This window comes from Tamandua tetradactyla, chromosome 21 (genome assembly GCF_023851605.1).
Source record: "Tamandua tetradactyla isolate mTamTet1 chromosome 21, mTamTet1.pri, whole genome shotgun sequence".
NCBI classification, from domain to species: domain Eukaryota; kingdom Metazoa; phylum Chordata; class Mammalia; order Pilosa; family Myrmecophagidae; genus Tamandua; species Tamandua tetradactyla.
Genome location: NC_135347.1, coordinates 14,071,573 through 14,096,375, shown reverse-complemented (window position 1 = coordinate 14,096,375; position 24,803 = coordinate 14,071,573). Strand labels below are relative to the sequence as shown.

At 38.2% G+C, this 24,803-nt stretch overlaps 1 protein-coding gene and 1 pseudogene across 1 annotated transcript in view; both read right to left on the bottom strand.

Annotated features, from left to right (window-relative positions):
- The window catches only part of CCDC112 (coiled-coil domain containing 112), a 56,079-nt gene extending 48,581 nt beyond the window's left edge, over positions 1 to 7,498 (bottom strand). The window contains exon 1 of the mRNA XM_077138917.1: positions 7,278 to 7,498. Within this exon, the coding sequence (XP_076995032.1) occupies positions 7,278 to 7,394 (117 nt within the window). The 5' untranslated portion in view covers positions 7,395 to 7,498. The remainder of the gene's footprint in view (positions 1 to 7,277) is intronic.
- Positions 7,499 to 19,670: 12,172 nt separating this feature from the next.
- On the bottom strand, positions 19,671 to 21,033 carry LOC143665157 (ralA-binding protein 1 pseudogene; annotated as a pseudogene).
- Positions 21,034 to 24,803: the final 3,770 nt, after the last annotated feature.

The window sequence follows — 24,803 nt, the reverse complement described above, 5'->3', positions numbered from 1 at the left end:
TCTATACACAGAACAACCAAACAGAGAATCAATAAAGAAATCAACAAAGAACTAGAACTTTCACAAATATATGGAGATTAAATAAGAAGTTGGTCAAAGAAGAAATGCTAAAGAAATTGGTAACTATCCGGAGATGAGTGAAAATGAGAACATGGCATATCAGAACTTAGGGGATAAGGCAAAGGCAGTGTTGAGGGGGAAATTTATTGCTCTAAATGCCTATATTAAAAAACAGAAGAAAGATAAAAAATAGAGGACTTAACTGCACACCTGGAAGAACTAGAGAAAGAACAGCAAATTAACAAGAAAGCAAATAGGAGAAGTGATATAACAAAGATTAAAACTGAGTTAAATGAATGGGAGAACAAAAGAAAAATAGAAAGAATCAATAAAACCAAAAGATAGTTCTTTTAGTAAATCAATAAAACTGATAGACTCCTAGAAAGGCTGATAAAGAAAAAAAGAGGATGCAAATAAACAAAATCAGAAATGAGAGGGGTGTCGTTACCTTGAAGAAATAAAAATTATAAGAGGATATACAAATAACTGTACCCCAACAAACATGACAACTTAGATGAAATGGATAAATTCCTAGAAACACATGAATAAGCTACACTGACTCAAGAAGAAATCGAAGATCTCAATAAACCAATCACAAATAAAGAGATTAATCAGTCATCAAAAATCTTCCTACAAAGAAAAGCCTAGGGCCAGATGGCTTCCAAGGGGAATTTTACCAAACATTCCAGAAGAACTAACACCAATCCTGTTAAAATTAAAAAAAAAAAAAAAAAAAACTAAGGCAAAAGGAACACTACCTAACTCATTTTATGAAGCTTATATTACTCTAATATCAAAACCAGGTATTGATGCTATAGGGAAGGAAAACTACAGGCTCATCTCCCTAATGAAAATGGATGTAAAAATTCTCAACAAAATACTAGCAAATTGAATCCAACAATACATTAAAAGAATTATACACCACAATGCAAGGGTGGTTCAACACAAGAAAATCAATTAATGTAATACAGCAGATTAACAAACTGAAAGGGAAAAATTGCATGATCATCTTGATTGATGCTGAAAAAGCATTCAACAAAATTCAACATCCTTTTCTGATTAAAAAAATCATTTCAAAAGGTAGGAATCAAAATCCTTACAATAAAGGGCATATACGAAAAATCCACAGCCATCATCAATGGTGAGAGACTGAAAAGCCTTCCACCTGAGATTGGAAGTAAGACAAGGATGCCCACTGTCACCACTATTACTCAACACTGTACCAGAACTTCTAGCTAGAGCAATCAGGCAGGAAAAAGAAATAAAAGGCATGCAAACTGGAAAGGAAGAAGTAAAACAAATTATTTGCAGATGACATGACACTACACTTAGAAAATCCTGAGAATTTACAACAAAGTTACTTGAACTAAAAAACAAATTCAGTAAGGTGGGTGAGATACAAAATTAATGTGCAAAAATCAGTTATGTTTCTATACACAAGTAATGACCTGAGGAGTCAAGTAAGGAAAAAATCCATCCATAATAGCTACTAAAGAATCAAGTATCTAGGAATGAACTTAACTAGAGATGTAAAGGACCTGTACACAGAAACCTACACAACACTGCTAAAAGAAATCAAAGATCTAAAGAGGTGGAAAGATTCCCTGCTCATGGACAGGAAGGTTAAATGTAGTTAACATGTCAATTCTGTCCAAACTGAGCTACAGATTCAACACAGTATCAATAAGAATTCCAAAAACCTACTTTGAAGACTGAAAAGATAGTTACCAAATTCATCCAGAAGGGGAAGAGATCCAGATAGCTAAAATATCTTTAAAAAGAAGAATGAAATAAGAGGATTAACATTTTAATTATAAAGCCACAGTAGTCAAACAGCATAGTACTGGCACAAAGATAGAAGTGTAAACTAATGTAATCAAATAGAGTACAGAAATAAACCACAGCATCTATGGCCAACTGATCTTTGACAAGTTCCCCAAATCCACTTAACTGGGACAAAATATTTTTTTCAATAAATGGGCATGGGAGAACTGGACATCAATAGCCAAAAGAATAAAAGAAGGCCCTTACCTTATACCCTATACAAAAAATTAACTCAAAGTGGATCAAACACCTAACTATAAAACTTGTACCATAAGACTCCTAGAAAAAAATGTAGGAAAATATCTTCAAGACCTAGTAATTGGAGGTAGCTTCCTAAACTTTCCACCCAAAGCACAGGCAACAATAACAACAAAAAAGATAAACGGGAATTCCTCAAAATCAAATACTTCCACACCTCAAAAGACTTTGTGAAAAAGGTGAAGAGGCAGCCAACTCAATGGGAGAAAATATTTGGAAATCAAATATTGGATAAAAGTTTGATATCCTGTATACATAAAGAAATCATACAACTCAACAACAAATGAACAACCCAATTATAAAATGGGCTAAGATATGAATAGACATTTTTCTGAAGAGCAAATAACAGATGGCTCAAAAGCACATGAAGAGATGCTCATTTTCATTAGCTATAAGGGAAATGCAGATCAAGACTATAATGAGATACCACCTCACACCTATAAGAATGGCTGCTATTAAACAAACAGGAAACTACAAATGTTGGAGTGGATGTGGAGAAACTGGACACTTATGTACTGCTGGTGGGAATGTATAATGGTAAAGCCGCTATGGAAGACAGTTTGGTGATTACTTAGGAAACTAAATATTGAGTTGCCCTATGACCCAGCAATATCACTATTCGGTAAATACCCAGAAGAACTAAAAACAATGACACAGACATCTGCACACCAATGTTCACAGCAGCATTATTCAGTCACCAAAAGATGGAAACAATCCAAGTGCCCATCAACAGGTGAGTGGATTAACAAAATGTAGTAACATATGATGGATTATTATGCAGTAGTAAGACAAAATTACATCCTGAATCACACAACAAGATGGATGAGCCTTGAGAACATAATGCTAAGTGAAATAAGCCAGACACAAAAGGACAGACACTGTATGATTCCAACTTTATGACCATGGGAAAGGTAAAATCAGAGGCTTATAATACAGAATATAGGGGACCTAGAGACAGATGGGTGATGGGTGAATGGTTAGCTAATGAGGTTGAACTTAATGCAAGGGAATTGATAGGAATGAAGGTAGTTCATCAGAGGTATATTACTATAAGTAATACTACCATATTGAAGTGGTAAAGTTCTACAGAGAAGGTCGAGTCAACAAATGAGTATGGTAGCTGAATCATTATATAGATATTTCTTTTAGTCTCTAGTGTCTTGGAACAGCTAGTAGTAAAACCCTAAAACTGTGGAATACCAAACTCTGAAATCTGTTCTACAACTAATTGTTGCTGTGTGCTTTCAAATTTACTGCTTTTCTGTATATACATCATTTTTTTAAGAAAGCAAAAAAAGTTGATGATGATGATGAATGCACAGCTCTATAACAATACTGTGAACCAATGACCGTACACTTTAGATGATTACATGGTATGTGAATATATATAAATAAAATTGCATTAAAAAACATAATGAGGAGGTACAAGGGTAGTTCAGTGTTAGAATTCTCACCTGCCATGCAGGAGACCCAGGTTCAATTTCTGGCCCATGCACTTTCCCAAAACAAAAACCAACCAAACAAAAATTCAACAAATGGTGCTGCAATAACGGGATATCCACATGGAAAAAGAATGAAATGTGACCCCCACCATGCAGCATACAAAAAAAAAAAAAAAACATAAAATGAGATATCATTTCAGACCTCTTAGAATGGCCACTATTAAACAAACAGGAAACTAGAAGTGTTGGAAAGGATGTGGAGACATAGGAACACTCTTCCACTGCTGGTGGAAACGGAAAAGGGTACAACCACTGTGAAAGATGCTTTGACGGTTCCTCAGGAACCTAAATTGCCTTACAACCCAGCAATCCCGCTACTTGGATTCTGAAGCAGGGACACGAACAGACATCTGCACACCTCTGTGCATAGTGGCACTTTTCACAATTGCCAAAAATGAAAACAATCCAAGTGCCCATCAACAGACCCATGGATAAACAAAATGTGGTATATTCATATGATGGAATATTATTCAGCAGTGAGAAGGACTGAAGTCCTGAAGCACAGGACAACATGGATGAACTTTGAAGAAATTATGTTAAGTGAAATAAATCAGACACAAAAGGACAGATATTGTATGATCTCAATGATATAAACTAATTATAATATATAAACTCATAAATAAAATACAGAATACAGGTACCAGGATATAGAATGAGGCTAAAAAATGGAGAGCCGTTGTTTAATATGCGCAGAGTGTTTAACTACATTGAACTTAAAAGTTTGCAAATGGACAGAGGTGATGGTAGCACATTATTTTGAGAATAATTAACAGTGTTGAATGGTATGTGAGCGTGATGAAAAGGGGAAGTTTAGGGTCATGTATTCACCAGAAGGAAAGCTGGATGTTAAAACATGGGAATATATAACCCAGGGAATCTTGTGGCGGACATTGCTTGTGATTTAACTGCACAATTATTAAAAAGTTCTTTCATGAACTATAACAACATATGACACTATTACAAGGAGTTTATAATAGAGGAGTTCACAGTAAAAACATATCCATTGCAAACTATGGACTATAGTTAATAGTAATATTTTAATACTCTTTTAGCCACAGTAACGAACGGACTACACCAATAACATGGGCCAATAATAATGGGGGATAAAGGTTATGGGAGGAATATGGTTTTCTTTTTAATTTTTATTTCTTTTGTAGATCATGTTCTAAAATTGGTTATGAGATTGTATGCACAATTATGTGATGATACAGTGAACCAGTGATTGTTCATGTCAGATGGTTTGTATGGTGTATGAATACACCTCACTAAAACTGCATTAAAAAAAAAAGACATTCTTTGATTTCATTGTCAGAGTTAGAAGGACTATTCATTTATTTTACCATATGACAAATATTCAAGTTCAGTGTTAGAGCATAAGAATTTATATGTATGTGTGTTTATGTATGATATGTTGGGGATAGTACAAAGATGGATGACATAGAAACTCACAAGGAATCTCAAAATATGGTACAGAAGTTATTCCAATTCTCTTTTTAAAGCCCAAACACAACTGAGGAATTACTCCCCATTTACTTCTGTGAGTCTCAACATGAGGCCCTGCCTTCTCTAAAGAGGAGAGAGGAAATAATGAGTGTTTCTCAACCTTAGCACTACTGACATTTTTAGCCAAGTAATTATTTGTTGTGGTGGACTCTCCTCTGCATTGTTTTTCAGCATCCCTGACTTTTACCCTCTAGATGCCAGTACCACTATACCCCTCACCCTCTCCAGCTGTGATGACCAAAAATGTCTCAAGACAATGCTGAATGTCCACTGGGACGCAAAATTCACTCCTGTTGAAAACCACTGATATTATGTTTGGAAAATTCAAGCGATCCTGTTCCCTGGGAAGGGAAGAACCATCTCTAAAAATCACCATGGTGGAGTGATAGATATTTGCAGCAATTCAAATATTTGACAACTTGTAAGAAATGTAAACCAGGAGGCAAATCATGGCTAGAAGAATTTAGAGAACAAGTTAACTTTGAACACGGTTAAGCCAGAAAGGTTTCACAGAGGGATTCAGGAAGATGGCTAAACCACCGAAGTCATAAGATTTTAAAAATACTGTTTAATATTTGAAAGATATTTTGTATTTTATATATTTTAATTTTTTTTCTGGAGCTACTTGGGCAAGAATAAGAACAATAAACGGAATTAAAGAGACTGTGTGAGAAAATTTGGCCAAAGTAGAATTTCCTGGGCTATTCACAAGTACAGACACTGTATTTCCTCGTAGGAGAAATAAGATGGAACTCATCCTCAGCTCCCAAAAGCTTTCCTTCAAGTTTAGACTGATCCACAAGTATTTAGTGAAGACCTACTATGTTCCATGCACTAACCAGATACAGCTGCTAGGAAAAATAATAGCAAACAAAACTTGCAATAATTTCTGCCCTCACAGAGCATACATTCTCAGGGGGGGATAGAAAGACAATAAAAAATATCGATAAGTAAAATATTTAACATACCATCTGGTAAAAAGTGCTATAAAAAAATTTAAACCAGAAATGGGGACAAGGTATATTGGGTAGAGGGATTCAGTTTAGAGAGATAGTGGAAAGTCTGAATGAGCTGACAGCATGTGAATGAAGAGCTCATCCAACAAAGGTGGTGACGGAGCAAGATATGGGGCCACTGGGGAAGAGCATTCCAAGCCAAGGGTAGCAACAGCAAAGCTCCTGAAGAAAGGAGGTCCACAGGGCTGCAGCAGAGCCATAGCAGAGGACTGGAGGTGAGGTGTCAGGGACATGATGGGGGCAGCTCAGCGGACTCTGAAGGCCATGGTGGACCTCGGCTTTTACTCTGAGTGAGGTAAGACTCCCTTGGAGGGTTCTGAGCAGAAGAGTGTCACTACTAGATAGAATCACTTTTGGCTGTTGAGAATAGACTCTAGGGAAGTAAGAGTGGAAGGACAGAAACCAATTAAAAAATTATTTCAGCCAGGAGTGAAATGAAATTTGGGGGTTCTGGATTTATTCTGATGGTAGAACAGACCGGAACTGCCAGTGCTTTGGTTGTAGGCTGTGACAAGACGAGATGAGTCTTGCCCAGAGTGATGGGATTCAACAGTTTTTCCTGAGGGTCCCTCTGGTCTTTGCAGAGAAGAAAGGGGTCAGTCCTAAACTACTCTTTGGAAACACCTCAGCCTCAGACCATCCATATTTTATTACTCATTGTGTTCCCAGCACCTGCTACAATACTAGAACAGCCACTAATAAATGGGCACCGAATTTCTCTCCAACCAAGCGCGATGCCAGGAGCTTTCCAAACATCTCTCATGCCATGACTCGGGAAGGTGTATATTATTAGCTCCAATTTTAAAAGAAGAAATTGAGTCGTCGGGGTGGGGGGTGGGGTGGGGACAACTGTTTTCTCCAGGTCTTCCTCGGCTCCAAAACCTCTTTCCACCACATGGAGGTGTTCCTTTAAAAGCTGTTAAACGCCCAAGCCAACAAAGCGCACAGCCCGGCGTGCGCCAGGCCCGGAGCAGAGGCGGGGGAGCTCCGCGCTGGAGGGGCTGCGGGGACGCCCGCCCAGGGAGGGGTGGGGGCCTCGCCCCGCTCTCGGTCCTGCGCCCACTCGGGCCCACGCCCGCCACCGCGGCTGCCCTCGGCCCTTTTCTCGATTTACCTGTTGCGGCGCGGGCGCTCTTCTCACGCCCGTCCCGGTGGCCGCCCCTGCTCCCGCCACAGCCCCGGCCACCGCGGTGGCCGCCGCGGCCACTACCACTGTCGTCAGGGCGGCCATCTTTCCTCGGTGATCCGCTCGGCCCACGCCGGCCGCCCGCGCCTGGGGTTCCAACCGCAGACAGCGCCCGGCCTCGCGGAGGGTTCCCGGCGCCGCGAACTCGCGCGGGAGGTGGGGCGGGGCGGGGCGGGGCCGCGATCCGGGGTGGGCGGGGTCGGGTTTGGGGGCGGGCGGGGGGTGGGCGTCTGCTTTTTCCCTGGTAGGTTTTAGTGTTATTATTCCGCAAGACCCATTTCCCGCCGCCAGCCCTCCGTAACTCATTGTCTTGCAGTGTTTTCCTTAAATTTTAGTCGTGTCATAGGCAGTATATATATATATATTCTTAACATGGTAGAACTTCTTTTTAGGTTCCTTGATATACTTGAACAGTAAACTACATTTCACATTTTCAAAGGAAAAAGGAAAAGAGCATGTCCCATACTACCAGATACCAGACGCAGAAATGCTAGTTACCACTCCCAGGACCTTGTGAATAAGAGAGACTCCTAAAATACTGTGTTGGGAAGCTGGCAAAAAAAAATGGAAGATGCCTCCTGGGCAACCTGGAGCACTTGAGCTAGTTTTTGGGTGCAGCCTTTTCCCCCTTTGAGAAAATCGATTCATTCATTCAATTAATAGTGCGCGCCTACTGTCTTTCAGGCGCTGTTCCAGGCCTTGGGAATTGTGGCATTAGACACACACAGGTTCCTTCTCTCATGGCTTCTAGTAGGGAATTTAAACAAGTGCACAAATAAAAGGTGTTTGTGGAACATTTACTTTGTTCCAGCTCTATTCTAAGTGCTTTTTGTACACTTTCCCATTTAATCCTTACAATAATCTTATGAGATAGGTACTATTAGCATCTCTATTTCACAGGTTAGATGAAGAAACACAGATCACACAGGTAGGGGCTGGGATACAAACCTCCCTGGCCTGACTCCAGAGACCAACAAGGTAGAGATGTTAAACAGGCAGCTGGATAATTACTTTTGGAGCCCAGGAGAGAGGTTGGGGCTAAAGGTGTGAATTTGTCCTTCACCCTTATATAGAAGAAATTTAAAGTAAGACTGAATGAGAGCATGCAGGGAGAGTGTAAATTGAAGCCTGAGCGCTGAGTCCTGGGACCCTCCAGCATAGGTGAAGATAAGAGCAGGAGGAGGAGACAGAAAATAAAGGTATGTGAGAAAGGAGGAAAGCAGAAGTCTACAGAAGAAGGTGTTTCAAGAAGGAGGGAGTGATCAACTGTGTGATCCACTGCCCAGAAGTTGAGTGAGATGAAAACAGAGAAATGATGGTTGGATTTAGCAATAGGGAGGCCGTTGGCCATATTGACAAGAGCAGAGTCAGTGGGCGGTGAAGACAAAGCCTTGCTGGGTGGGTTGCAGAGAATGGAGATGAGGAGGTAGTGATAGAGACAACTCTTTTGATGAAGATTGTGGTGCCTAGTAATCAGAGAAATGAGATGGTAGCTGGAGGAAGAGGTGGGATCAAATGAGGATCTTTCTTGTTGTAGTGTTGTGTTGTACTGCGTTGTGTTTCAAGTTGGGAACTAGTTGCGGGTGTTCATTACTGTTGGGAATGATCCAGTGGAGAGGGGTACTTGATGCTCCAGAAAAGGGAGGGAATCAAAGCCTTCATGAGGGCAAGACAGGGAGTTGTCCAAGGCACAAGTGGAACTTTCAGGCTTTGATAGGAACACAGACTTTTCCTGACCAGAGGAAGGAAGGCCAAGAGTGTAGCAAGGGTAGAATGCTATACACGATGTTTGGTTGCTAGATTGGGAGCAAGATGTTCCTCCTCCCCCAACCCCCCCCCAGAAGTAGGAGGAAGTAGGTAGGTAGTTTGGATGTGTTGAGAAGGTTAACTCCTGTAATTTGTGTGATCTCTCGCCTGAAAGGATACCTGTTGATACTGTCCTATCTGAGCTCTGTAACTGTTTGTCAAGATTTTCTGGCAGCTCAAGAGGAAAATCAGTCAATCAACAACTTGAATTGAGTGGTCTCTGTAAGGTAGAACATTGGACCAGACACTAGAGTTGATTATGGGGAAAATAAACAAGATGCGCCTATGTTTAAACTGTTTAAAAAAATGATCTTTGAGGATGGAAAACCCCTCCAAATAGTTAAGAATCTCATAAACAGAAAACCAAGGCAGGCCTTACTTCATAGATTAGATAAACGCCTGTGTCTTCTAAGCCCTTTCAATGATCGAAGCTATTGTATAGTTTCATTTTTTACAGTCTGTACCAGTTCTAATGTAACATCACAGGTTTTTCTTTCCTCAACTTCTTTGCTTTTACACTGAAATCTTGGGTCCTTAAAGTATCAACATATTTACTTATTTGCTTTATCTCACAACAATCACATAGTCTTAAATTGCAGTACCAATATTCCCACTAACAGTAAATCTACTGAGCACAATTTTCATCTATTTTGCATTTTTTTTTGTCCTTGGTGCAGGATATACAGTCCGGGTATTGTGTTGAAAACTTTACTAAAATCAGATTTTTCTCTGTGTGGTTATAGAATCAATTATATATATATTATATTTGTGTTCAATGTCAATGTTTCTTCGTTTTTCTTCTTGATTTAATTTTTTTTAATGTAAAACATATATAATACATGTAAAATAAAAACTGTATGAGAAGGTATGTTTAGAGAAGTCTTGCTACCACGAATATCCTCAGAAAATGTATAACAAAAACCTTGACCTTTTTTTTATAGATGCACAATACTCCATTGTTTAGATAGACTAGAATTTATTCAACCAGTCATCTACCAGTAGATGTTTGGGTGATTTCCAGTCTTTTGCTGTTGCTAGAAATGTGTTTAAGTATTTCCTATTTGGGAAAGTGGATCTTCAGTACAATTGCTGGGTCAAAGGATAAGGCTTTGTTAGGAGAAAGTTGGGTAGATGGAAATACTAGTGGTCAATGAAAGGGAGGGGTAAAGCGTATGGTTTGTATGAGTTTTTTCTTTTTATTTCTTTTTCTGGGGTGACGCAAGTGTCCTAAAAATGATCATGGTTATGTATACACAACAGGTAACCTTAGGAGTTACCTGTAATCACCTCCCAAATAATCTTCTATACCCAAGACCATATCTCACAGTCTGATTTCAGGGGAACACAAACTATGACACACTTCTTCTTTCTTCCTGTCTGAAATGTTAAGTATCAGAATTGAAAAGAAAAAGATAATAAACTCCATTTGCAAATCATATGATAGTATAAATGGAAACCCTAACAGAATCATTCTAGAAATAATACCAAAAATAAGAGAGAATTGATTAAAGTATCAATACAATTTAACCAATAAAAATCAATTGTCCTACATGGGACCAGACTCCCAGGTGTGTGAATTTCCTGGCAACATGGGGCAGGACTCCTGGAATGAGCCGAAAATTGAGAAAGCCTTCTTGACCAAAAAGGGGAAGAGAGAAATGAAACAAAATAAAGTCTCAGGGGCTGACAGGTTTCAGAGTTGAGAGGTTATCCTGAAGGTTATTCTTATGAATTATTAAGATATCTCTTTTTAGTTTATGGTGCATTGGAGTGGATAGAGGGAAGTACCTGAAACTGTTGAGCTATGTTTCAGTAGTTTTGATTCTTGAAGACAATTGTATATAGCTATTACAATGTGATCATGTGATTGTGAAAACCTTGTGTCTGATGTTCCTTTTATCCAGGGGATGGGCAGATGAGTAGGAAAAAAAGAGGGGGAATAAGTAGATGAATAATGGCGGGGGAGTGGATAAAGGGCAAAAATAATTGGGTAGATTGAAATACTTGTGGTCAATGAGAAGGAGGGGTAAGGGGTATGGTTTGTATGAGCTTTTTCTTTTTATTTCTTTTTCTGGAGCAATGCAAATATTCTAAAAATGATCATGGTGATGAATGCACAGCCATGTGTGAGCCAGTGGTTGTATACTGTGGATGGACTATATGTGTGTATAGATTTCTCAATAAAAATATATTTTTTAAAATTAGTTGCCTTTATATATTCAAACAATAACCAGCTGGAAGATAAAAAAGATAGGTTAAATCTTATTTATGGATTCAGTCAAAAGATTTTTAAAACCTAGAAATAAACTTAAAAGAGAAAATGTTTCATTTTGAAACCTGCTAAATTATACTTGAACAAACGTAAAGGCACACCTTGTTTATGGATAGGACAACTCTCATAATATGTGGGGGTTCGCCAAGTTAATAAATAAATTTGATGTGATTCCAGAAAAATATCGAGATTTTTTTTTCCCACAAAGTAGACTATTGATTGTAAAGTTCTTATGGAAGAATGAACAGGCAGAGAAAGTTAGGAAAACCCTGGAAAAGAAGAACAAGTAGAGGAACTAACCCTATAAGATGGTAAAACATTTTTTTTAACTTTTTTTTATTAATTAAAAAAAAATTAACAAACAAAACATTTAGATATTATTCCATTCTACATATACAATCAGTAATTCTTAATATCATCACATAGTTGCATAGTCATCATTTCTTAGTACATTTGCATCGATTTAGAAAAAGAAATAAAAGACAACAGAAAAGAAATAAAATGATAATAGAGGAAAAAAAACTATATGTACCATACCCCTTACCCCTCGCTTTCATTTACCACTATTTCAAACTGAATTTATTTTAACATTTGTTCCCCCTAGTATTTATTTTTATTCCATATATGTTCTACTCTTCTGTTGATATAGTAGCTAAAACGAGCATCAGACATAAGGTTTTCACATTCACAGAGTCTCATTGTGAAAGCTGTATTATTGTTCAATCATCATCAAGAAACATGGCTACTGGAACACAGCTCTACATTTTCAGGCAATTCCCTCCAGCCTCTCCACTACATCTTGAACAACAAGGTGATATCTACTTAATGAGTAAGAATAACCTCCAGGATAACCTCTCAACTCTGTTTGGAATCTCTCAGCCATTGACACTTTGTCTCATTTTACTCTTCCCCCTTTTGGTAGAGAAGGTTCTCTCAATCCCTTGATGTTAATTCTCAACTAAGATGGTAAAACATTTTATAAAGCCCCTATAATTTTAAAAGTAGCTATTTATGGATATATGAATAGTCAAATAGGATAAAATAGAGCAATTGTATGTAAAAAGTTAAGTGGCACCTAAAATCACCAGTAAAAAGCTACTGTATTTTTTTTAAGACAAGAAATCTGGTTTTATTTAGAAGCTGTTGGTCATATGATGGAAAGGCATAAAATTACAGCAGTTAGGTTCATTATATGATAAAATCTTTACACCATCATTACAGTCTTTGGATTTTTTTTTTAAGTCTCAATGTGTACCAAATCAATATAATCCTCAAATCAAAATCATTACTTAAACAAGAACCTATCAGATTTGCAAAAATCCACACAGGGAAAGATGCTACAAGACTCTCCCTACACACGGTTACTGTCAGCAGCCCAGGAGGAAGGCACGATGGACCGTCCTCAGAGAAGGATGCTTTGGGGTACAATTGAGCAAGCCAGTGTCCTAAGAAGGTGAGGTGCCACGGCCAGATGGGTGGTGGCCAAGGCACTGCCTGCTCGAGGAGAAGCCACCACTGGGGACTGACTGAACTAGGAGATTCTGGTCCACGTGGCATGCAGCAGGCTGTCCTCAGTGTTAAGCAGGCTTAATCTTTGCAAGGAAAATAACCTTTTCCATGAACTGTGGCATCTGTTTCACATACAGGGACCTTGAAACCAAAAGGAGAAAATATTAGGAAGTAATGGGGGGTATCTAAACACCTTCTAAACCTTTCAAGCTCATCAACAGTCACCATCTCCAACAGCTCAATTCCCTCACTAAACACCCGAAGTCCTTCACGGTCTGTCCTGAAGCCCTGGGCTCTATCCACACCCACTTCTTGTGTTTGCTCCATCTATTCTGTGCTGCCCACATAATTCCGGGTCTTGGAAAGTGCCTGGGCTCACAGTAATGCAGTTTTTAATAAAAGTTTTGGAATAACTAGATAGGCATTTGGAAAAATATCACATTGGATCCATGTCTCACATTGTACACCAGAAAGAACACCAGATAATTCAGATATCTAATGTAAAGAGTGAAACCACACAAGAAAACGATTCATTTCTTTGTAAAATAGGAATGAGAAGTGCTTATCTAACAATTATTACAAACCCATTAAAGAAAATATTAGAAGATTGAGAATTTTGACCATATAAAAATAAAAAGAACTTTTCTATGGAGAAAAAAAGGCAAAAGTCACAAAACAAATTAAAAGCCTGTGAGAAAATATTTAGCAATTTATATCACAGAGATAGTAATCTCCTCATTGATAAAGAGCTCTTAAAATTTGGGAAGAAAAAAAACAAATACCAATGGACAAAAGATGTGAACAGAAAGTTCAAAGAAAAACAAAGATGTCATTAAATATGAAAAAATACCTTTACTCATAAAGAAAAAAGTATATTAAGAGAGAGAAGTTATAGTAAGATTACTACAAGAAACTATTTCTCAACTGTTCAGACTGGCAAAAACTTGAACGAAACACTGATGGCAAGTAATAATGTAACAGGTACCCTCAAGCACTGCTAGGGAGAGCGACTCCTATGGAGGCCAACAGAAAATAAAGAGAACAACTAGTTGTATTTGAATGGATGTTATTTCTTCTTTTACTGGTAGTCCTAGGTTTACATTCTTCATATCAACCTTGGGGAAATGAAAACTCATCAATGAGGTTCCTAGTTTTATGACTACAACTCAGTCTCGAACACTTTTTCTTGAGAATTCTGACCCATTTGATAGACATGAACTTACCATTCAAAATTTAATATCAGAAAAAGTTGGAGTCTTTTTAAATAGTTAGATAGGAAATTAAGTTCTTATATCATGTATATCCCCTTAGAATTTCTCTTAGAAACTTCAAGTTTATAGGCACGTAATATATTTTCAATTAATTAGGTACTTGAGAATTTTAATTTAAAATCAAATCCCGACCCATAAATGCAGAAGTTAAAAACTATAAATCAAGAAAATGAGAAATAAAACATCACTGAATGCCTGGGACTTCTGTAATGTTGGAAAATTTTAAGTTTTCATATATTCACTTGAGCAGTTGTACTACCTCCCCCTGGGCTTTTTTTTTTTTTAATTGTATAATATGACATATATACAAAGCAAAGAAAGAAAAAAAAACAAGTTTTCAAAGCACTCTTTAACAAGTAGTTACAGGACAAATCCCAGAGTTTGTCATGGACTACAATACCATCATCTCAGATTTTTTCTTCTAGCTGCTCCAGATCATAGGAGGCTAGAAGGAATAAATAATTTTTTATCATCACAATTGAATTTTTTGGTGTGAAAAATAATATATACAAAAAAAACAATAAATTTCAAAGCATAGCACAACAATAGTTGTAGGACAGATTTCAGAGTTTGGTGTGTAAACCACAATTTTAGGTTTTTACATCTAGCTGCTCTAAGATACCGGAGACTAAAAGAAATATCAATTTAATGATACAGCAATCATATTCGTTTGTTAAGTCCTGCTTTCTCTAGAAAGATCACCTTTGATCTTTCTAGCACACTCTTTAGGGGTATTTAGGCTATACTCATTCTAACTTTTTCATGTTGCAAGGGGCTGTCAATGATACGGGGTAGGGAGGTGGAACTATCTGATATTCTGGAGAGGCTGGGCCCTCTAGGATTCAGAACTTATCTGGTCCAGGGATTCATCTAGAGGTTGTAGGTCTCTGAAAAGTAATGCTGATGCATGGAACCTTTGTAAAATCCTATATATTACCCTAGGTGTTCTTTAGGATTGGCTGGAATGGTTTTGGTTAGGATTTGACAAGTTATGATGAGTAGCAACGTCTAACTGAAGCTTGCGTCAGAGTAGCGTCTTGACTCTATTTGAACTCTCTCAGTCACTGATGCCTTATTTGTTACACTTCTTTTTCCCCCTTTTGGACAGGACAGAATTGTTGATCCCACAGTGCCAGGAAGACGTTCACCCCTGGATGTCATGTCCCACATAGCAGGGAGGGCAATGATTTCACTTGCAGAGTTGGGCTTAAAGAGAGTGAGGCCACATCTGAGCAACAAAAGAGATCCTCCAGAAGTAACTTTTAGGCATACTTATAGGTAGGCTAAGCTTATCTCCTCTATACATAAGCTTCACAAGAGTAAGCCTCAAGATCAAGGGCTTGCCCTATTGATTTGGGTGTCCCTAATGTTTGGCACAGTATCAGGGGTTTCCATGGTGATAAAATTTAATAGTTCCATATTTTTTCTCCCAACTCTCAAGGGACTTTGCCAATACTTTTTGATTTTCTGCTTAATATACTCTAGGATGTATCCAGACATTACATTAAACCATACAGGATTAAATGCCTTCATTCTTATTCTGGGCTCCCTGTGGTTCAGTTGTTCAAATGAGCTATATAGACAGACTGAGTTAGATTATGTGCTACAGAAAATTAAGGTTCTGGACAAAATAAACCTTTCTTCCTTTGGTCTCAAAGAGTAAGTGAGGTTCTAAAATAAAGACAATTTCTTTCTTAACCCTGTACTCTGAATTACCTTAATACTGACCTGATCAGCTTCATTCTTATCTCTAAATACCAGGTTTAACATATATAAAACAGCCTTTCAAAATCCGGAAATGATAATTGTTACTCCAGACTAAATGTGTCTGCTATAAAAGCTTACAATCTAGGCTCCTGTTTTCTTATGGACACTTTCTAAAGGAAACCATACAATAATTGTTCTTCCGTTTCTGGCTTATTTTGCCTCACCAAATGTCCCACAGGTTCATTCACATCATTACATCCCTCACAACTTCATCCCTTTTTGTAACAGCACAGTATTTGATCATATGTATATACCATCGTTTGCCAATCTACTTCTCATTCAGTGCATCCTTCAGCCACCTGCATTCATTAGGCATCGTGTATAGTGTCGAAAGTCCACAGTCCATCAACACTCTCAATTTTACATAATTTCATCATTCCCAAGAGAAAGACAACCAATAAACGCACCCTCACCAAATTGGAAATTTAAACCTACAGTTAACTCTTGTCCCTCCCCCATTATTTACCTCTGCTGTTGCTGTGGTAGTGCTGATGGTTTCCTGTTAAACATAGCCCATAGCATGCAATGGCAGTTTTCCTCCTTTGGTTTGAAAGGATGTATGTCCCCTAGAAAAGCCATGTTTTAATCTAAATCTCATTCCGTAAAGGCAGGATAATTCCTATTCAATACTGTATGTTTGAAACTGTAATCAGATCATCTCCCTGGATGATGTGATTTAGTCAAGAGTGGTTGTTAAACTGGATTAGGTGACGACATGTCTCCACCCATTTGGGTGGGTCTTGATAAGTTTCTGGAGTCCTATAAAAGAGAGAACATTTTGGAGGATGAGAGCGATTCAAAGAGAAGAGCAGAACGACACAGCCAAGAGAAGCAGAGTCTGCCAGCCAGCAACCTTTGGAGATGAAGAAGGAAAATGCCTCCTGGGGTGCTTCATGAAACAGGAAACCAGGAGAAGAAACTAGCATATGATGCTGTGATTGCCATGTGCCCTTCCAGATAAGAGAGGAACCCTGACCGTGTTCACCATGTGCCTTTCCAGATGAGAGTGAAACTCTGACTGTGTTTGCCATGTGCCCTTCCAGCCAAAAGAGAATCCGTGAACTTCATTGGCCTTCTTGAACCAAGGTATCTTTCCCTGGATGCCTGTGATTGGACATTTCTATAGATTTGTTTTAATTGGGACATTTTCTTGACCTTAGAACTGTAAACTAGCAACTCATTAAATTCCCCTTTTAAAAGCCATCCCATTTCTGGTATATTGCATTCCGGCAGCTAGCAAACTAGAATACTCCTGTACCCTGGACTTAAACACTCTTTGTAGATGAATCATACCTTTGAAGTAGTGTTTGCAAGAACTTATTTATATTTCTAGTGTTAATCAGTGGGACATGTAGGTCTATACAACCCCTTTCAATCATGTTCACCTTCAATATTGTAATATTACTTATAAACCCACTAGAGAACCACTTTTACTTCTATTTAGCTAACCGTTTACCCACCTCTAGCTTCTATGTATCTCTAAGTCCCCTTAGGGATATAATTCTGTATTATAAGCCCCAGGCTTCTTTTGATGTGATAAAAACAATCAGCCATTTTTAAAAACACTGATTTTAGATTTTGTTTACATAGGCTGCGATAATTCTAAATGATACCATCAATTTTACATTAACTTGTGCTGATAAACATAACAAAAAGTAAATGTCTAGTGACCAGGATAATTCGGAGCCTAGAAACATTTTAGAGCCTACTCATATTTGAAGGAAAATCAACAAGCATTAGGGCTGTTACCAAGCAAAGTCTACTGACACTAAACAAGGTTGTCCAGGACATGGAAATACAAGAAAGTGGACATCCCAGAATAACTTGGACATGGAAGTAGGCAGCACTGAGAAACTACTTAGGTTTATTACAGATCATCTGAGAGAAGTCCTTGATAGAAACCTTGGCAGAATCGAAAGGGGAAAAAAAAAATGAGAGAGAAAGTTTTGGTTTTGTTTAAATATGCAAATCCAAGTGCGTGCTTGGCCTGGCTGGTCAGTGCAAATGAATGTGGGGTAATGGCTGGTTATGGTTGGTTTGCTTTCTCTTTCCTTTCAGTATTTCTACAACGACTGTTTCTTAGTTTGGAAAGTAGAGATGTTCATCCCTTTAGCAGAGTTTGGAACTGTAGTTATCATAGACAACCAAATTGTCTTCTTGCCCTTTAAGGTGTCAAGTAATGAGGAGACTACTTGGAGAAAGGCAAAAAGAGGGGGCTAGTGTTTCAAGATGGCAGAGTAGACTAAATGATATAGTTTATAAGGTAGATCTAATTGACATTTATTGAACTGCATGAAAAACACAGATTATGCTTTTTTTTTTTTAACTTTTTTTATTGTGTAATATAACATACATACAAAGCAAAGAAAGAAAAAAAGCAATAGATTTCAAAGCACTCTTTAACAACTACTTAGTTATAGGACAGATCCCAGAGTTTGTCATGGGCTACCATACCGTCATCTCAGATTTTTCCTTCTAGCTGCTCTAGAACATTAGTATGCCTTCTTTTTTAATACTCATGGAACATTCATAAAATCAACCATATATTTATTAAAATAATGTTAATTGTAACAAAGGTATTACTTGAATGTCAAATGTTAATAGTAGGGAAAACTGTGTGTGAGGGCATATGGGAATGCTGTAAGTTTTTTTTGTTTTTTTTTAGCAGATGTAAGTAAATTTATTATTTAGTCTTGAAATTCTTATTAAGTGGGGAGGGAGGGTCTCCCAAACAAAAAACCACCACAACCAAATGGCACTACTTCTATGTCACAGCAGCCTACTGGAGAAGCACAAGATTTGTAAGCAGGAGATCTAGACTCAAATCCTCAAATCAACAGCTCAGTGATAGCTGGATAAACAAAAAACATTCAATATAGTCCTTGAGCTGGAAAATGCTTAATATAGTCTTCAGTAGCTGAAAAGAAAACCAAAAAAAAACTGTTAAGTATAATCACTTCACCCAAGGAGCCTTGAGTTATTTTAAGCATAAAAAGCTCTTGTTGAAATAGTTTGTTCGAAGTCTAATCTCAACAGTAAGAAAAAAATCTTACTGTTTGTTCCCAGGAATCCTCCCTTGTTCTGCTTGCAGGAATGAAACATCCATATGAACTAGTATCAGCACCTTCCTCATATTGAAGGACAAGATCAAAAGCCCAAATAGTCAACAACAAGAGGGATCTACAAGATAACAGAACATGCTGACCAAAAAGTTTTTCCTCTTCTATTTTTTTTCCTTGTCTGTTTTCTTCTGGATCCTGGCCATTTCTTTGTTTGGGGTTATAAAAGCCCAAACTACCCTTCTCACACTAAACTGGCTTTGAAAGTTTTTCCTCCAGTTCCTTACATGTGCACCTGTAATAAACTCACCTTCTCACCAAGACGAAGAGAGTTGTTTGATGTGGGATCAGGTGAGCCTGACTATTTAGGACAGCCTTTTCTTGTGGTAACATCAGCAAGCTAACCTCCCTAAATCTCAGCATCCTCATCTGTAAAATAGAGCTGATGATGCCAGCAATCTTGTCTGGAGCAGCTGCCAGTATTTCTGGACCATTGCCAATGTGCCTGGTATTCTGCCAAGCAGTGTTCATACAGTATTTCATTTATGGTAATTTCAACTATCCTACTAGAGAATCCATTTTAAAATGAGGACACCAAGACTGAAGGAGATGAAGTAATTTGCCTAACATCATTCCATTAATTAGGAACCCAGCAAGAATTTAAAGCCACATCTTTGGATTTCAAAATCAACACTCTTTCCACCAAGATATTCTGACTTATTTTGTACGAAATTGAAATCTTCACTGTGCCATGAAGAACATGCCTAGCACAGCTCCAGACACAGGAAGTGCTCAATACACAGGAGTTAATAATGACAACAGCACTCAGTCTCCATGTGGCCAGGGTGAAGGCTGGTTCCTCTGGGCTCAGAGGACTGGCCCAGTTTTCACACACCTGTTTTCTGATCTCCTCGTTGATGCTCTCCTGGGCCACGGGTAGTGCAGGCATTGGAGCTATGTTTGACCAGTGAAGAAGCTTTGTCACCTGCTTTAGAACCACATTTCCAAAGAGCTCTTGCAAATGTATTATTTATAGGACATGACTGATGATCTGCAGGGTGGAGCTGAGCACTATGGAATGCTCTATATGTTCATTTTCGTTTCCAGTTCCTTGAAGATGACATGGTCCACGTGGCTGATCAGCCAGCAGACAAGGAAATGGTTGCACTTGGGTGGCTCCTTCAGTAGGCGCTGGATCTCCTGCACCTTCTCACCCTTGGTGCTTCTCTCATAGCCTCTTCAAACCTGGGCATCAGCCCTTGGTGAGCGTGTTCTCTGGAAGGTGTCGCTTCAGCAAACCGGTTACAATATTCGGCTTAGAGACACTTTGCTGTCATAGGTTGCTTTTAGCTCATTCACCTTTGATTTAATTCCTGAACCTCTACAGATGCCTTCACACTTCATGCCCTACTTCTAGACATAACCTGTATGCTCTGGAACAACAGCTGGCAACCAAATGCCGTCATACCTGATGGTATCCTCCGCTGTGCCAGCCAGAGGAATTCCAAAGATGGATTTGAGATTCAGAACTTCAACCTCTGGCTCCTGAATTGGCCTTTTTTCCTTTGTTTTTTTCTATTGCTTAACACCAGCTTCTGTCAAGGCTTTTGACTTCTCTTTATGTTTCCCTTCTTTGGGTTTCTCTTTTACTTACAAATTCTTCTTTTTAGAAAAGCTGGGCTTCTTGAAGATATGGATTCCCTTGTATCTTTTCATTTTGGAAGGTCTTTCGACGTCATCTCCAGAGTTATCATCCTGAAAGGCAGCACAAATTTCCTGTACTTTTTCCCTCTTCCTTAAGTTTTCCATTTTTCTTCCCGTGGTCTTTCTCACCATCAGATACTATGTCTAGAGGCTCGTAGAGGCTGTCACAGGGAGGTGAGGGCTCCCCTGTCCCCTCCAACCCAGGGAACTTCATTCACTTCAGAGCTGGGAGTTAGGTTCAGACCACTGCTGAGCTCCACCCTGCTGCTGGCGGGAGGCAGGAAGCACTCAGTCATTCTGACTCCCTGGTGAGGAGGCGAAGGTCTTGTCTGACCTTTCCATCACACCTGCCCCCCAGGCGCTGTCGTTGCCTCCTAGCTCCAACGCCCTCCCCTCCCACCCCGATCTAGCCATCATAGCTGCCTCCTGGGCTGCACCCCTGGCTGGCCTCCCACCCCGCCCAGCTTCCGTCTTTTTACAATGATTAGGCAACTCTACTTCCTGCATGATTTTTCTGTAAACCTACAAGTGCTCTAAAAATAATTTTTAAAAAAACCAGCCATCTATTTAGGCCATGAAAACCTACAAAAATGCCAAAGAGCAAAAGTAGTACAGATCAAATTATCTGATCTCAAGTTAAAACAACTGAGAAGACAAAAAGACAGCAAGTACAGCTGCTATTACCTGGAGCTTTAAATCTCTCTTAAAACTCCACAGTGATTTATGTTCTGCCATTCAGACGCACTTGAGTGAAACTTGATTTCAGAACTCAATTAAATAGGGAAAGGGGTGGTGCCTGAGGCATACATTCTGTGTAGATTGTAGCAGACATGGCGAGACTGGGGGTGATAAATCTAGCTTCAGTTTCCTGATCCAGAGGTGAAAGATACGAAGGTGTTTTCCTTGAGTTAAGAATTCTGTTGTCAGCTTCTTGTTTCCAGATCACAAAATGCTATGCTGCTAAAACTAAAGGGAAAGTGAACTTCCAGACTGGCAGAGGTAGCAGCTCTCTCTCTCTCTCTCTCTCTCTTTAATGTTTATCTTCCATTTTAATGCAATTTTATTTAAATATATTCACATACCATATAATCATCCAAAGTATACAATAAAGGTTTAACAGTATCATTACATAGTTGTGTATTCATCACCACAATCAATTTTAGAACATTTTCATTACTTCAAAACAAAAATAAAAATAAAAAAGAACACCCAAAGCATCCCATACCCCTTATCTATTTATTTTCTGTCTTTATTTTTTTACTCACTGGCCATACACTGGATAAAGGGAGTACTAGTCACAAGGTTTGCACAATCACACGGTCACGCCGTAAAAGCTGTATAGTTATACAATAATCTTCAAGAATCAAGGTGACTGTAATATGGTTCAGCAGTTTCAGGTATTTCCTTCTAGCTATTCTAATATACTAGGAATTAATATTATATATTGCATTAAAATACCTTCCAAAATGACCTCTCAACTCTATTTCAAATCTCTTAGCCACTGAAACTTTATTTTGTTTCATTTCTCTTCCCTCTTTTGGTTGAGAAGACATTCTCAATCCCATGATGCCAGGGCCAGGCATCCCTGGGCATCACATCCCATATTGCCAGGGAGATTTACCCCCCTGGAGGTCATGTCCCACAAAGGGGGAAGTGTAGTAAATTTATTTGCAGAGTTGGCTTAGTGAGAAAGACCACATCTGAGCAACAAAAGAGGTTCTCTGGGGGTGACTTTTAGGCATCATTATACATAGGCTTAGCTTCTTTGCAGGAAAAAATTTCATAAAGGCAAGCCCCCAAATCGAGGGCTTGACTTATTAAATTGGTAGTCCCTAATGCTTGTGAGAATATCAGGAATTCCCCAGCTGGGGAGGTTTAATATTTCTATAGTTTCCCCCAGTCTCTCAAGGCGATTTTGCCAATATTTTTAAATTTCCTGCCTAAACTATTCTGGGATGTAACGGGGTATTATATTAACCTGTACGAAATAACAAGATCTCATTCCCTATTCAAGGGTCTATGTAATTGTGTTGTTTGAATAAACTGACTATACAGGTTAAATTAGATAGTGTGCTACAGGAAATATGTTTTGTGCCAAATAAACATCTCTTCCTTTAGTCTCATACAGTAGTTGAAGTTCTAAAATACAGTCAATATTATCCTTTACCCTGTGTTCTGATTTACCTTAGTCCTAACCATATCAGCTCCATTCACATCTCTAATTTCTTTAACAGTGGTAGCAGGTCTCTTGATGGGCCATTTCTTCAATGGGGTTTTGAAAGGTACACCTAGAGAAACTTGCTCCTCCAGTTCTACAGTGAATTATTAGCAGCTGATCTCCTGTATCAAGTACCTTTTGCAATTGAACTCTGATAAATTAGTTAAAAGGGAAAAAAAATCACAAAATTTTCCAAATATGATGAAAAGGAATTTGATACTTTAACATCTATGCTTGATTTTTAAATATCTTAATAATGTAGGAAAGATGGATATTTCCCCAAAGCCACCATAAGATCAATGAGAAAAGACTAGAACATTCTTATTAAAACAAGAACAAGGATGTTTATACTCACCAATATTATTTAACATAGTTCTAGAGGTTCAAGCAATTCAATTAGACAAGAAAAAGGTATAAGAGGGATAAACATTGGAAGAAAAGTACAATTATCATTATTCACAGATAAGTGTATACCTGGAAAATCTAAGAGACTCCGTTACAAATCTATTGCAAAAAATATAACTCAGAAATGGGCTGGTACAAAATTTAGTGTGCAAAAATCAATTGTCTTTCATCTATATAAACAACAACCAGTTGAAAAACATAACGAAAGTAAAGATCCAACTTACAATAGCAAAAAAAGAAAATACCTAAAAATAAACTGAAATATAAGCTCCATTTGAGCAAGAATTTTATTTGCCTGATCACTGTTATATTTTTGAATATGTGAGAGAATAAGTTAATAGACTTATCATAACAAACACATAAATAAAAATTTCAAATGGCTAAACTGGTTCTAAAGTTGATAAGGATACATAACCAAACAAAAAAATTCAGAAGATTTCAGAATGAAACAAACAAACAAACAATGGTAGGGGACATGCTCTACCAAGTATTTATTGGAAGAGAATATATAAAGTCCAGTATCAGCAACTTATGAGAATTTAGTGTGTGATAAAGATGAAATTTTAAATTAATAGCTTTTTCAGAGAAGACTAGTAGGAGGTTAACTTTCATAGCTGTGCATGTCTGAAAATGCTTTTTATTTTGCCCACACTTGAAGGAGAGTTTGGCTCAGTAGAGAACTCTAGAGACAAGGAAAATTTCCTTCAGAACTTTGAATATTTTTTCCGTTCTCTTTTCTATCCAGTTTGTCCCTAAGACATGCAGTATCAGTCTGAGTCCTGTTCTTTTGTGGGTGACCTGTTTGTTCACTTTGGAAGCAATAACAAAATCAAGTCATTTAGGGTGGACCACGGTGGCTCAGCAGGCAAAGTTCTCACGGGCCAAGCTGAAAACCTGAGTTCGATTCCCGCTCCCTGCATGTGCCAAAAAAAAAATCAAGTCATTCAGCTGCTTAGTTAATCCAAACATTTGAGTAGGGCCACAAAGCCTGCCAAATCCCACCCTAGAATTGCCTCCATCACAATTTATACCATAAGGCCTACCTACTTTGAATAACATAATGCCAAAAGATATAAGCAAAATTGATCTTCAACCAATTCAGCTCAATTTTTTTAGTGGCTTCCTAAATGGAATTTGAGAGCCTCCCCTTTCTTTAACTATGTAAAACTGCATTTCATTTTTTACCCACCAGATGTCACCTGAGAAACAGTAAGCCACAGCACAGAGGCTATATTTGATTTTTCTTAAAAGAAAAATATTTTCATTTATTACGCATGAAAATTATTATGTTCTTATTATGATATGCTGGTAATAGGGGTAGAAGGAGCATACCAGTTGAAACACTGACACAAAAAAAAAACATATTTCCTCTCATGTACAGACTTGCAAATATAGCCAGTCCACATTTAGTCTTTCAAATAGATTCAATTTCTGAAATTTTAT